General features: G+C 40.2%; 1 protein-coding gene across 1 annotated transcript in view; it reads left to right on the top strand.

Annotated features, from left to right (window-relative positions):
- The window catches only part of MALRD1 (MAM and LDL receptor class A domain containing 1), a 438,556-nt gene that overhangs the window by 139,620 nt on the left and 284,886 nt on the right, over window positions 1-14,050 (top strand). The window contains 3 exon segments of the mRNA XM_030549280.1: window positions 4,023-4,110; window positions 7,751-7,927; window positions 11,963-12,140. Coding sequence (XP_030405140.1) covers window positions 4,023-4,110; window positions 7,751-7,927; window positions 11,963-12,140 — 443 coding nt within the window.

Raw genomic sequence — 14,050 nt, 5'->3', positions numbered from 1 at the left:
TTATTTCCATTGTATTCTTTCCTGTATGTCTCCCTGGATGTGGAGAGCTTTTAACAGAGATGGGCCTCCCTTTAAGAATGCTTAAGAATGCTTGGGTGGGCATGCTCTTCTTTGGTAAATTAAGACCAAATTAGCAAGGAGACCTGTCTTAATAAATCATAATCATTGTGTAGCTGTGCTTGAGCTAACTGTATTGTCTCTCCACTGGCTGCAGCAGCAGCATTTTAACGTGGCTTGTGTAGTCACGGCACAGCGCTGGGCGAGAGCTCTCCAGGGCTCTAAAAACACCACCTCCACAAAGGGCATAGCTCCCAGTGCTGGGGCACTGTCTACACTGGCACGTTATAGCGCTGAAGCTCGCAGCGCTCAGGGGGGTGTTTTTTCACACCCCACGAGCAAGAAAGTTGCAGTGCTGTAAAATGCCAGTGTACACAAGCCCTTAGCAAAGTCACTGAGGTTGTTTGTTTGGTGGTCCTCTGATTTCATTCTTCTTAGCAATCTTGCTTATATAGACAAGTGGAAGAGTTGTAATGAGTGCTATAAAATTAAGGAGAGCAGAAAATTCTCGAGTACGTTTTGAGTAGGTTTAATTAGAGGCTTTCTCCTGCAAAGGGTTGGGTAGGAAAGCCCATTTTAATGTTTTATGGCTTCTGATAACCTCTCCCATGTTCCTCCCACCCATCCCAGCCTTGCATTTTTCTAAAGTCAGGACATAAATATTTTTCAAAGTCTGTTGTTTGAAATAAAAATCATATCTGTGCCAAATGATATTTTAGACCAGAGTGGTGTTACATTTTTTGATAAAGACAATTTGTTGTCTGTTGCCTTTTTTCCTTACAGTTCTCCTTAGATTTATGACCTGTTGTTTATAATATTTACAACTGGCCATTAAAACTTCTATTAAGTATTTTGTACAAAGCACAAATTGCAATAACCAATAAACACTTTAAAACATAGTACAAAAAGGAAATAGTATAGAATTAAAACAAAGTAGTAGTTATAAAAACTGCATTTTAGAGTCTTCATAAACACACTTGAATGTAGTAAACATGATTTCATGGCCAAGGAGGTGTCACCTTCCTTTGACAGATGATACTTTTAACTATGGAATAGAAAGTAGAAGCTTCCTGAAATTTCTGTATTTAATTTGAATATCTTATTTAATAACATAAGCAACCAAAACCATAAGGCAATATTGTTATATTCTCCATGCATTGTGGGCATAGCAGAAGAGTAGGTATCTCTTAAAATTCAGTAAAGGCACAGACAAGTTTATAATGATCCTATATTATAAGAATAAGTTATAATAATTTAATTATAACAATTTTTCATCAATATTGAGATTTATCTAGCACAGTGGTTCTCTTAGAGAGTAAAAATAAGCATCCGTAATTCTTTTTTCTATGTTGTTGGGGACCGTGCCTGCTTAAGATGCAGTGCTGATTTCGGAAACTGTACATGCTTTAAAAGAGCTAATTAACTATAGGACAAAAAAAGAATTAAAGCATAATATCCAAATGTATGTTTCTGAGATGGCATTTGATGCCAGGATGCTTTATTCAATATGCTACTGACATTTAATCAAGACACTTCCTCACAATTACCACATGTCTTTGGTGACTTTATTTGGAGTTGTGGTTCATTAATTTTTGGAAATAAATGTTCTGTTTTTGCAGTTTTAGACATTATTGCAAAAACATTATGTTTTTGTAGTACTGTGAAGCAGTACTGTGGCATCTTGTTACAACTTATTTTTTGTTCCTTTGTGTGAACTTGGTGTTGAGCTCCAATGTCATGTCTTGAGACTTACATTTGAGTTTTTAACCAGTGTTTCATGGGCTTTGTGGAAACTCATTCCTGTGTGCATGTTATTTCAGTAATTAACTATGATGTTTTATCTTGGTATACACAGGTTATTAACTTTCCCTATATAAAGTAAGGAAACCAGGACAGTCAGTGTGGCAAGGGCTATATTACTTAGTAATTGACCCAGTCACTCATGGGAGTTGTCTTTGGTGTGATTGAACCAAAAGTTGGGCAGAGGGACAGCTGCACCTTGCAAGACAACTTAAAATGTTTTGGGAATTCTCAAGGAGGTGTTGGATCATTACAATGGGGGTGATCTAGAAACCTTGTTGGGGCGGGGGGTGAGCTGAGATGAATTTTTTCTCCCTTTTTTAATAAAAAAGTTCTCATTTTTCAGCAAGCTCTAACCTTGATAAACATTCAACAGGGAAACAGGGAAGCCTTGTACATTTTTTGTAAAAAAGAGAGAGAGCATTTTAAGGGAGCTCTATAAGAAGTAAGCAATTTTTAAAGGAAAGTTAAAATTAAGAACATTGAAGCTGACAGGGTCTCCATAACTGTATTGTTTGTGACATCACAGTGTTTGACAGTTCTGAATCATTCAAAAGGAAAGAAGCTAATTCTCTTGCCTGTTGTTTATTCTAAATACTAATCTGTTCTAAGTTTTGGCAATAATTAAAAGTAAATGTATCAAGTATCTGCTATTTACTGAAATATGTACCTCTCTTTAAAGTTTAATATAGTATATCTGTGTATCTAATTATTTTCAGTTTAGTGGGATTCTCATAAAAGTATATAACTTATTCACATAACTATTAAAATAAATATGATTAATGTTATTACAGCAACTACTAAAAGAGCTAATCATAGTGTGCCATTTATTATACCATCTTGCCATCATTTTACGTCACAATGTTTCAGTGGATTTAAATGTGACTGTAAAACCAACCACATTAATATCATAGTTCACTGTGATGAACGTGAACAGCAGGGAGCATTGACAATGATTAATCTCTTTCATGAAGTGTTACTGTCATGGTATAAACCCCCACTCTGACCTTAGCGTCCAAAAGATGGGGTACCAGCATGAATTCCTCTAAGCTCAATTACCAGCTTAGTACTTGTAGCGCTGCCACCAACCAGGAATTCAAGTGCCTGGTACACTCTGGTCCCCCCAAAACCTTGCCTGGGGACCCCCAAGACCCAGACCCTCTGGATCTTAACACAAGGAAAGTAAACCCTTTCCCTCACCATTGCCTCTCCCAGGCTTCCCCTCCCTGGGTTACCCTGGAAGATCACTGTGATTCAAACTCCTTGAATCTTAAAACAGAGAGGAAAATTCACCTTCCCCCCTCCTTCTCTCTCCCCCTCCCAGACTCTCCCTGAGAGAGAAAGTAATCCTAACACAAAGAGAAAATTAACTTTTCTCTCCCCCTTCCCTCCTGTCTCCCCACAAGTTCCCTGGTGAATCCAGACCCAGTCCCCTGCGGTCTCACCAGAATTAAAAAAAATCAGGTTCTTAAACAAGAAAAGCTTTTAATTAAAGAAAGAAAAAACAGTAAAAATTATCTTTGTAAATTTAAGATGGAATATGTGACAGGGTCTTTCAGCTATAAACACTGGGAATACCCTCCCAGCCTAAGTATACAAGTACAAATTAAAATCCTTTCAGCAAAATACACATTTGAATCCTTCTAGCCAAATACACGTGTGAACTCCTTCCAGCCAAATACACGTTTGCAAATAAAGAAAACAAAAATAAGCCTAATTCGCCTTATCACCTAGTACTTACTATTTGGAATCTATAAGAACCTGTATCAGGGAGATTGGAGAGAAATCTGGTTGCACGTCTGGTCACTCTCAGAACCCAGAGAGAACAACAACCAAATTCTAACAGCACACACAAACTTCCCTCCCTCAAGATTTGAAAGTATCCTGTCCCCTGATTGGTCCTCTGGTCAGGTGACAGCCAGGTTCACTGATCTTGTTAACCCTTTACAGGCAAAAGAGATATGAAGTACTTCTGTTCTATTAACTCTTAACTATCCGTTTATGACAGTTACCAAATACAGTATCTCCACAAGAACAAATTTAAGCTCATTTTAAAATCATGAAACATAGTAAATGGCTCTTCTATCAATTGATATTAAATATCTAATGAAAAGTGAAAGTCTAGTATATGTTGACAAATGGTTTCATAATTATTGTTTCCCTAGATCTTGGTGGAAGGTACTGTGGGAGACGGTTTCTGTGGAGACATTGGAATAGATGACTTGTCCTTTACAGACTGTAGCCTTTACAATGGTGAGAAAAAAGTTAGAAAATAACTATAAATCTCTTTGCACCCAGAGCCCTGGGACTTGTAATTGATTCATTTTGGTTAATAATGTCAGTGGAGGAACTTGTTCTGTAATATGAAAAGCAGCTCAAATCTTGCCTCTCCTGTCTAACAATCAAATCCCAACTAGTTTTCCCATCTGTCCAGCCCTGTTACCCAGAACCTTTCACCATCCCCTAACAGTTAGCTAGCAATGTCCTGGAAATGTCCTCCAGCAGATTCAAGAGTGTGCTTATTGAGTACAGAAAGGAAATATTGTGGCAATTGACATCTGGAAAACTAATTAGTGAAAAGCCAAAAATGTGATTTGATTATTACCTGTTCTGTTCATTCCCTCTGAAGCACCTGGCATTGGCCACTGTTGGAAGACAGGATCCTGGGCTAGATGGATCTTTGGTCTGACCCAGTGTCAGGGTTCTCTCCCCACTCTGAACTTTAGGATACAGACTTGGGAACCCACATTAAGACCCCCTAAGCTTATTTCTGCCAGCTTAGGTTAAAAACTCCCCTATTCCTTAGATTAGGTAACGCTGCCACCACCAAGTGATTTAAACAAACATTTAGGGAGGGCCACTTGGAGCCCTACCTTCCCCAAATATTCCCCCAATCCCCTACACTCCTTTTCCTGAGCAAGCTTGAGAATAATCCCCCAAGGCCTCACCCCCTTTCCTGGGGAGGCTTGAGAATAAAACCTCACAAATTGGTACAGGTGAACACAGACCCAAACTCTTGGATCTTAAAACGATGAAAAAACAATCAGGTTCTTAGAAGAAGAATTTTAATTAAAGAAAAGATAAAAGAATTTCCTCTGTAAAATTGGGATGATAAGTACTTTACAGAATAACAAAAGACTCAAGAACATAGAGGATCTCCCCTCTAGGCAAAACCAGGGATAAACCTCCCTCTAGACAAGGAAAATCACAAGCCAAAATAAAAGTAAACTAACACATTCCCTTATTATTACTTACTAATTCTAATTGAGTTGGATTGCTTGCCTTCTTGATCTGTCTCTGGCAAGTATACAGAACAGACAGACAATGAACAGGCAAAACAAAGCCTTTTCCCCCTCCCCAGATTTGAAAGTATCTTGTCCCCTTATTGGTCCTTTTAGTCAGGTGCCAGCTAGGTTACCTGAGCTTCTTAGCTCTTTACAGGTAAAAGGATTTTGTGCCTTTGGCCAGGAGGGATTTTATAGTACTGTATACAGAAAGATGGTTACCCTTCCCTTTATATTTTATGACACCCAGTATGGCCGTTCTTATGTTAGATATGCCTAGTATCCTGAGTCCTGACTGTATAGAAAAAGGAAGTGCCTCTTGATACTTCAGCTCAATGTCTAAGATCAGGTTAGATGTGTAAGGGGAAGAAACTGTGCTCAGATGCCTGGGGACACTGGCTAGAAAATAAGCTCTGTAAGATAGAAGTTCCAGTATCTAGGGGTGGAGGGAAAAAGTGTCAGCAGCTCTAACAGTCAGTCACAGGAACTTGTTTTCCATAACCAGCAACAAGGTAATTTGATTTCTTGAAGGAGCACCAAACTTCTAAAGCAGTGTAAATATATTAAAATTTCACTCAGCAAAATTCATTCCATCTTTTGACTGACACAGAGAGAGAGAGAGAGAGAGAGAGAGAGAGATCTGCACATACATATGTGTATAATCAATTAAATGAAGACATTATTCTGACAACGTCAAAACAAAGAAGTCAAACACTCACACTACAGTACACAAACAGTTTTAATGACACTACTGTCTGCCCAAAGTCTTCACTACCTAGTTTGGTACAATGTCTACAGAAACATCATACCTTGTGTCCCAAGATATCTACAAAATCCCATGCCTACTGTGTTTCATAACAAAAACAAACAAACAAAGAGTAAGCTTCTAAGAGGGCTGGTGTTAGCTGCAGAAGAAAATGAAATGTAATATATGGTCTGACAGCTGACTGACAGTAGTAACAGAAAGCAGAAGAACAGCAGACATTTTAGCACAAAATGATTTTCCTAGAATAGCTATCTTAGTAGACTCTCATGCAGACAAACATAGTTTTAACATGCACAGACTTCTTCTAAGCAAAATAATTAGGTCCAGCAGGACTGTACTGCATGCTGTATGCTTTTTTCATGGATCATTTCTCCTTTTTTAAAATCAAATCTAAATAGTGCACAGTACAACTTTATTGTGTATGGCATCTTTCACACAAACAATGTATAAAGTTAAATGATACAAAGTTAATGTAAAAATATCTGCAGTGGTGGAGGGGGAGGGAAATTAAGAGATCTAGACAAAGGAGCAAATGTCTTCAGCTGGCAAATGAAACTAGATAGGGAGGCAGAAGGATTTAAAAAGTCTGTTCCAAATGATAGAGCTTCAGGGGACAAGGCCCCAGCACAAACAGTGGTGAATTTGTATGAAGAAACAGAGGAGGCTGAAGGTGGTCAAAAAAAAAAAAAAGGAATAGTGGGATGATCATAAAAGAGCTGGGAAAAGGGATAAACAGTGAGGTGGCAAAATTTTCAGAAGATACAAAATTATTCAAGATAGTTCAGTCCAAAACAGACTGAGAAGAGTTATAAATGGATCTCACAAAACTGGGTGACTCAGCAACAAAAAGGCAGGTGAAATTCAATGTTGAGAAATGCAAAGTAATGCACATTGGAAAATATAACCCAAATTATACATACAAAATGATAGGATCTAAATTAGGAGTCATTGTGGATAGTTCTCTGAAAACATCTACTCAATTTGGAGTGGCAGTCAAAAAAGTTAACAGAATGTTGGGAATCATTAAGCAAGGGATAGATAATAAGACAGAAAATATCATATTGTCTCTATATAAATCCATGGTATGCCCATACCTTAAATACTGCATGAAGATGTGGTCGCCTCATCTCAAAAAAGATATATTGGAATTGGGAGAGGTTCAGAAAAGGGCAACAAAATGATTAAGGGCATGAAACAGCTTCCATATGAAGAGAGATTAAAAAGACTGGGACGTTTCAGCTTGGAAAAGAGATGACTAAAGGGAGGCGTGATTGAGAAGGTGTGGAGAAAGTTAATAAGGAATTATTTACTCCTTCACATAACACAAGAAGCAGAGGTCACCCAACAAAATTAATAGGCAGCAGCTTTAAAGAAAACAAAAGGGAGTACTTCTTTAGGTAACAAACACTCAACCTGTGGAACTCATTGTTATGGCATTTTGTGAAGGCCAAAACTATAATGGGGTTAAAATAGAATTAGATAAGTTCATAGAGGACAGGTCCATCAATAGCTATTATCCAAGATGGTCAAGGATACAACCCCATGCTCTGGGTGTCCCTGGCCTCTGACTGCCAGATGCTGGAAGTGGACTGTGGGAATTAGGTGCTTAAACCTGATGAGAAAGGAATCCAGTGGAGAGAAAATTGGCATGACACAGTTAGAGTGGTGGGACAGGAAGGTGATTGTCAAAGTATTTTTTTTCTTTCAAATGGACCGAACAGCAAGGAGATGATAACAAAAGGATGTTAGATAGGAGGAGATTCTCATAGCAATTCCACAGTTCAAGTGCAGAGATCAAAGAACTGTTGAATAAAGACATTGTTTGAATTATTTTTTTCATAAGGAAATTTGCCAACTATCTCATCAACACCCTCAGGAACTTCAGTTCCTGCAACACTCCCTACGAACAATTGCACAGAGAAGGAATTTGTCTGTAGAGAAACGGGCCACTGCATCCAGATGATCCAGAGATGTGATTTCAGACCTGACTGCTCTGATAAGTCTGATGAGTCCTCTTGTGGTCAGTGAACTAATTATTATGATATACTAACACATTAATTCTGAGATATTAAAATATTTAATTATTCCATATCTTTATTTGCTACTCTGTATTTATGTCCTGGCATTAATCTTCATGTAAGCTTCCCCAAAGAAAAACTAACCTTCAGCTTTGTAGTATGGGAATCTGAGATGTTATGCATCTTCAACCTTCCAATGTGCAGACTGGAATTTGATACTTTATATTTCGACTCAAATTACTTACTCAAAAGCTTATATCACTTAGTGTTTAATTGCAATACATAGCCATTTAAAAAAAAACAAAACAGTTTCTCAAATTAACGGAACCAGTAATTACTGCTCATCTTTTTAAAGCATCAAGGCAATTGTTGATGAGCAAGAAATTAAGATAATATGGCATTAAGGGAAGAGTGGATATAGCCAGAAGAGTTACAAAGAAGTAACTTGTTGGTTGCTCCTGATGGATTTCTAGTATCAAGATACTTATTAATAGAAATCAAACTGTTGCTTTATATTTGTGTCTTAAAATATAGTCCTTGATAATCCTGGTCTGCTAGTTCAGAAGAGGAAACGTATTTAGACTACCCCTTCAGGACAGGAACTGTGTCTATATTAGAGGTGTGGGAAACCAGAATTTCCAGGTTATGGGAAATTCTGCAATTTCTAAATTTGTTTTCATTCTGAATTTGAATGAAACATTGAATTTCAAAAATTGCTACAAAACTACATTTTTAAAAAAAAATTATGTTTAATCAAAACTTTTAGTTTTGATTTCCACTTTCAAAAAAAATCATAATACAAAATAAAATTGTTGTCATGAAAAGTAGTTTCAAAACTGGAAACATTCGGTTCTGAAAATGTTGAAATGGAATGTTGTGATATTATTGAATGCTTCATTTAGATCTTTTTCTAAATGACATGTTGTTGAAATCAACACATTCCCATGCACAATTTTGATTTCAGTGAAAGAGCATTTTCCAGCCAACTCTAGTCTAAATGTTCAGCACTGAATACAATCAGCTGTTGTGGATCACCATAGTACAAATAAATAATAATGAATTATTTTTTAAAATTATTAATACTCAAGAAACTTCCTTGAATATAGCAGTTTCTTCAAAATTATTTGATTTTAATTTCACCAATCTCTTCAGTTTTTTCCTGTATAGATTGATTATGAATATTGAAAAATTAAGATATTGCATGCTTATGATTGGTCAGCCAAATCACATGGTATTGTTTTTCTTTCCTGATTAAATGTGTGAGCATTTATAAAGTGAAATATTTTGTTTGTGTATGTATGAATATAAAATATATTGTCCACAAATACACTCACATGTGATTTTAATATCTACTTTCTGTTAACATTTGTTTCAGTAAAACATTAGCCACTGAGTGTCCATGGTAAGTGAACCCAAATGGAAAAAGTGGAAGTGATTTACAAATTCAAATACTGATGGACATTTTCATGCAGTTTTCTTCCAGCCCTAGTTACTGAGGAGAAACACTGATGTGAAACTTTAGCATGAAGCAGAGCTCACTGGGTGGAACAAGTTTTTTCTCACAAATTCACTTTGTCTGTCTTCCAAGTCACCCGTCATCTCTTCAGGGGGATAAATGCTATGGAGAATACTGCTTAATCTGCTGCATGCAATCTGAAGTCTGCAGTTGCCACAGAAATGAATGCAATTCATCACTTAAATGGCAATATCTGAATATGCCTGAAGTACATCCTGCAGGCAACGATCTTTGCACAGAAGGGTGTTATCCACTGTCAATTGCACTTTAACGCATAATATTTATAAAACACGTAAAACTGTAAAAGAGTATGTGTGGTACTGTAGACTGTGCCTCTTCTCACTGTCAGAAAGCATTATTAATCTTATAGATAATTAGGCAGAGACATTGGTTGTGGTTAGCTTTACTGTAACTTTTTAAACTAATGAAGCTGCTCTGTTAGCCCCCCCTTCATTCCCCAACCTCTAGTCCCCCAAAGAGGTTACCCAGGACAACATGTTGTCTCAAACATTATAACTTACTAATACAGAGATCATCTAAGGCAGGGATCGGCAACTTTTGGCACGTGGCCCATCAGGGAAATCCGCTGGCAGGCTGGGATGGTTTGTTTACCTGCAGCATCACCTGCACCGTTTACCTGCAGTTCGCTGTGCCAGGCTAATGGGGGCTGCGGGAAGGGGTTGCTAGCACATCCCTCAGCCCATGGCCCTTCCCGCAACCCTCACTGGCCTGGAATGATGAACCGTGGGCAGTGGGAGCTGCGATCGACTGAACTTGTGGACACTGCAGGTAAAGAAACTGTCCCAGCCTGCCAGCGGATTTCCCTGAAGGGCCGCTTGCCAAAGATTGCTGATCCCTGATCTAACGCTTGGTCTACACTGAGTGAAGTAGTTATAGTGACCTAGCCCCCGGAATAAACAGCACTGCTTTGATGGGAGGGCTCCTCCTGGTGACATAGCCACTACCTCTTGGGGAAGTGGAGTACCTATGCTGATGAGAAAAGCTCTCTCATCAGTATAGATAGCATCTTCAATAAGTGCTACAGTGGCACAGCTGCAGTGCTGTAAGTGTACATGAGCCCTAAGCAGCACCAACCTTTACAAGCTGCATGGATTAGCAATACAACTTTCACGTTCCCCTGTAGAATCTTCAGAGCAGTTCCTTGAACTAAACTGTGCTAATCTGTTTGAAAGTCCTGGAACCTGCACCACAAGGCAAATTTGGAGTTTCTATAAAGTACTTTGGAAGTTACACTGCAGTTGACCAGTTCCTTAAGTAGTGGAAATGACCATTAGTAAGGCTATGTTTTAGACACAGTTATTTTTAGTAAAAGTCACAGACAATAAACAAAAATTTACAGCCCATCACCTGTCCATGACTTTTACACCTCAACCCCAATATAATGCTGTCCTCTGGAGCCAAAAAATCGTACTGCATTAGAGGTGAAACCGCATTATATCGAACTTGCTTTGATCTGCCAGAGTGTGCAGCTCCACCCCCCCGAGCACTGCTTTACTGCGTTATATCCAAATTCGTGTTATATTGGGTCATGTTATATCGGGGTAGAGGTGTACTATATACCCCGACTAAAACTTGGGGAGGGGACGTCTTGGGGCTGGGGGGGCACTGCAGATGCTGGGGGAGGGAAGTGTGGCGAGTCTGGGGTAGGCTCCCTATCCAGCTCCTGAGCTCCATGTGCTGCCTCCGCTCTGCCCCAAGCTCCGGTTCTGCAGCTCCCATTGGCTGGGAACCGCAGCGAATGGGAGCTGTGGGGGCAGTGCCTGCCAGCACAGGCAGCACAGGGAGCTAGAATCTGAGGGAGGAGAGTTCCTGTAGCCCTCGCATGGAGCCCACCCTAGATAAGCTGATGTGACTGGCCCAGTGGTTGTCTGAGCTGCTCAGGTGGCCCCCAGGCGAGGCACACCGGCCGCTGCAGAAGTCACAGAAAGTCACATAATCTGTGACCTCCATGACAAACACAGAGCCTTAACCATTAGCTTCTGTGTGTGGGGACACTGAGTGGGACAGGGCAACTGGAATACTAATTTGTCCCATCTTCAGGAAGGGATAAGCTAAGGCACAGGAGGCTGAAATACTACCCAAGTAAGGCATTCAGATATGATTTGGATTGCTAAAATAAAACTAATTTGCTTTTTGAGTTCCCTTCATAAAGTTGCTATCACACTGATAGCTAATGGCTTTTACACTGATATCTTTGCATATGACGTCACCAGAGGAAATGGGTCCTTTTCATATATAATATGATCTGATGTTAGACACCAAGGTGAATAATGATTTTTCTCCCCAGATTAGAGTTTATTCCTTAGCCAATAATATAGTGAGTAGAATTGGTATTGTGACAATAGGGAAAAGCCATGCTTATTGATGCTGTATAAATACTCATTAAAGAAACTAAACTGCAATTCTTTTATACTCAATCGTTCACTAAACCCAACATCAACAGTCTGATCATTCCCAGTTAGTAGACATATACTAAGTATTCTATTTTTTTCTTGTAAAGCTGTGGAAGTTTGTGATTTTGAAGATGAAAACCTATGTGAATGGTATCAACCAGTAACAGAAGTGGCAGCAGCAACTGTTTCAGTCCATTCTACTAATGCATTCCAGTGGAGCCTTGGAAATGGAGCAAACGTACATCCTGGGGAAGAAAACCACAGGCCATCAACTGATCACACAATGTGAGTAAGATGTTCACACCTACACACTTACCTCTTGGGACTGTATATGGTTTGTCAGCTATGGCACTTGTGAATTCTGCTGCCATTTGCTCATTAGTGTCAGTGTTAAGTTATTCTAGATCTGTACTGCTCTAAGAGCAGAATTTGGCTCAGTGCATGTGAAAATTGAACTCTCTCCTAACATATAAATGTCTTGTATACCATTAGCAGGGAAGGAGAATTACTGCCCCACCATGTCCTGCACAGTGCTGAGTTTTCATCTCCAGCAGTACTAGCTCTGAGATGAGGCAGCCAATCAGTATTCCTGCAGGGACCGGAGTGTGAGCAATCATGCTTAATGCTTAGAGTCAGGTGCCTGAAACCAGAGCCAGAGTCAGGTGCCAAGCCAAAGGTCAGAGCTGGAGTCAGGGTCAGGGTTGGGATAGGAGCAGAGACCTGGAATGAGGCAGGAAAGCAGGAACTGGCAATAGAAAGGGTTCTGAGATAAGAAGGGCAGGAACCAACAACAGACAGGGCTCAGGAATCAGGCAAGTAGGCAGGGTCTATAGCAGCTGCCAGCCAGCCAGGCACAGCTTCCTGTGCCTCTTTCTGGTTTAAGTAATGTGTCCCTGCCACTTGGGGGACATCTCCTCCAAACAGAAGCTTTGTGGGCCCTCTGTGAGCTAGAGCTTCACTAGCCCACTTTTCCACATCTTTGGGTGAGTGGCTAGGTGGTGGTTACAGTCTCAATCCTGCCTGGGGGCTCATGGCCCAGATTCTAGGGCCTGGATTACTAGCTGATGTGTTACAACTGAGAATACAGATGGAAGCAGACATGGGCAGCATGTATAATAGGCCAGGGGAAGCTAAGCCTTCTCTAACCCAGGCTGTGGCTCCGCCCTCGCTCCCCTTTTCCCCGAAAGCTGGTGGGAGCTCAGCTCAGGCCAGTGGCCTGGAGCTTGTTTGGCTGGCCACTCAGGCTGGCCAGAGGCCTGGGGCAGCTCAGGTTGGATCAATGCTTGGGCCGGCTGGTGGCCTGGGGTCTGAGCCAGTCCACGGCCAGCCGGGGGTCATGGCAGCTGGTGGCCCAGGATTGGGGTGGCTGGGGCAGGTGGGCCTGTGCTTGGGCCAGCTGGTGCAGCTTGGGCAGTCTGGCCAATGGCCCAGGGATTGGGAGAGCTTGGGTGGGTGGGCTTGTGCTTGGGGCAGTTTAGCCGGGGCTTTTCTGGCAGTAGGCTGGAGGGGGGCCTCGGGGCCCTGGCAGGCAGGTGGGGAGATGGAAGGGGATGAGGAGGGGCAGGGCTTTGGGCGTAAGGAGTGGGGTAGGGCTGGGCCATGAGCTAGCCTCCCCGAAGGGGAGGTTCACACACCACCCATTGAAGCAGTGACTCACTGCTTTGAGATTGTGAATAATTTAAGGATATGCACTAGGGCTGATGATTAATTGCAGTTACCTCATATGATTAACTCATTAATTGTGATTAATCACATTGTAAAACAATAGAATATACATTGAAATATATTAAATATTTTTGATGTTTTTCTACATTTTCAAATATATCTGTTTCAGTTACAACAGAGAATACAAAGTGTACAGTGCTCACTTTATATTTTGATTACAAATATTTGCACTGTAAAAATGATAAACGAAATAGTGTTTTTCAATTCACCTCATACAAGTACTGTAGTGCAATTTTTTTATCACGAAAGTGCAATTTACAAATGTATTATTTTTGTTACATAACTGCACTCAAAAACAAAACAATGTAAAACGTTAGAGCCTACAAATCCACTCAGTCCTACTTCTTGTTCAGCCAGTCGCTAAGAGAAACAAGTTTGTTTACATTTATGGAGGATAATGCTCCCCATTTCTTAATTACAATGTCACCTGAAAGTGAGAACAGGTATTTGCATGGCACTGTTGTAGCTGG

Source organism: Gopherus evgoodei, chromosome 2, assembly GCF_007399415.2.
Source record: "Gopherus evgoodei ecotype Sinaloan lineage chromosome 2, rGopEvg1_v1.p, whole genome shotgun sequence".
Classification (NCBI taxonomy): Eukaryota; Metazoa; Chordata; order Testudines; family Testudinidae; genus Gopherus; species Gopherus evgoodei.
This window is presented reverse-complemented; position numbering and strand designations above follow the sequence as displayed.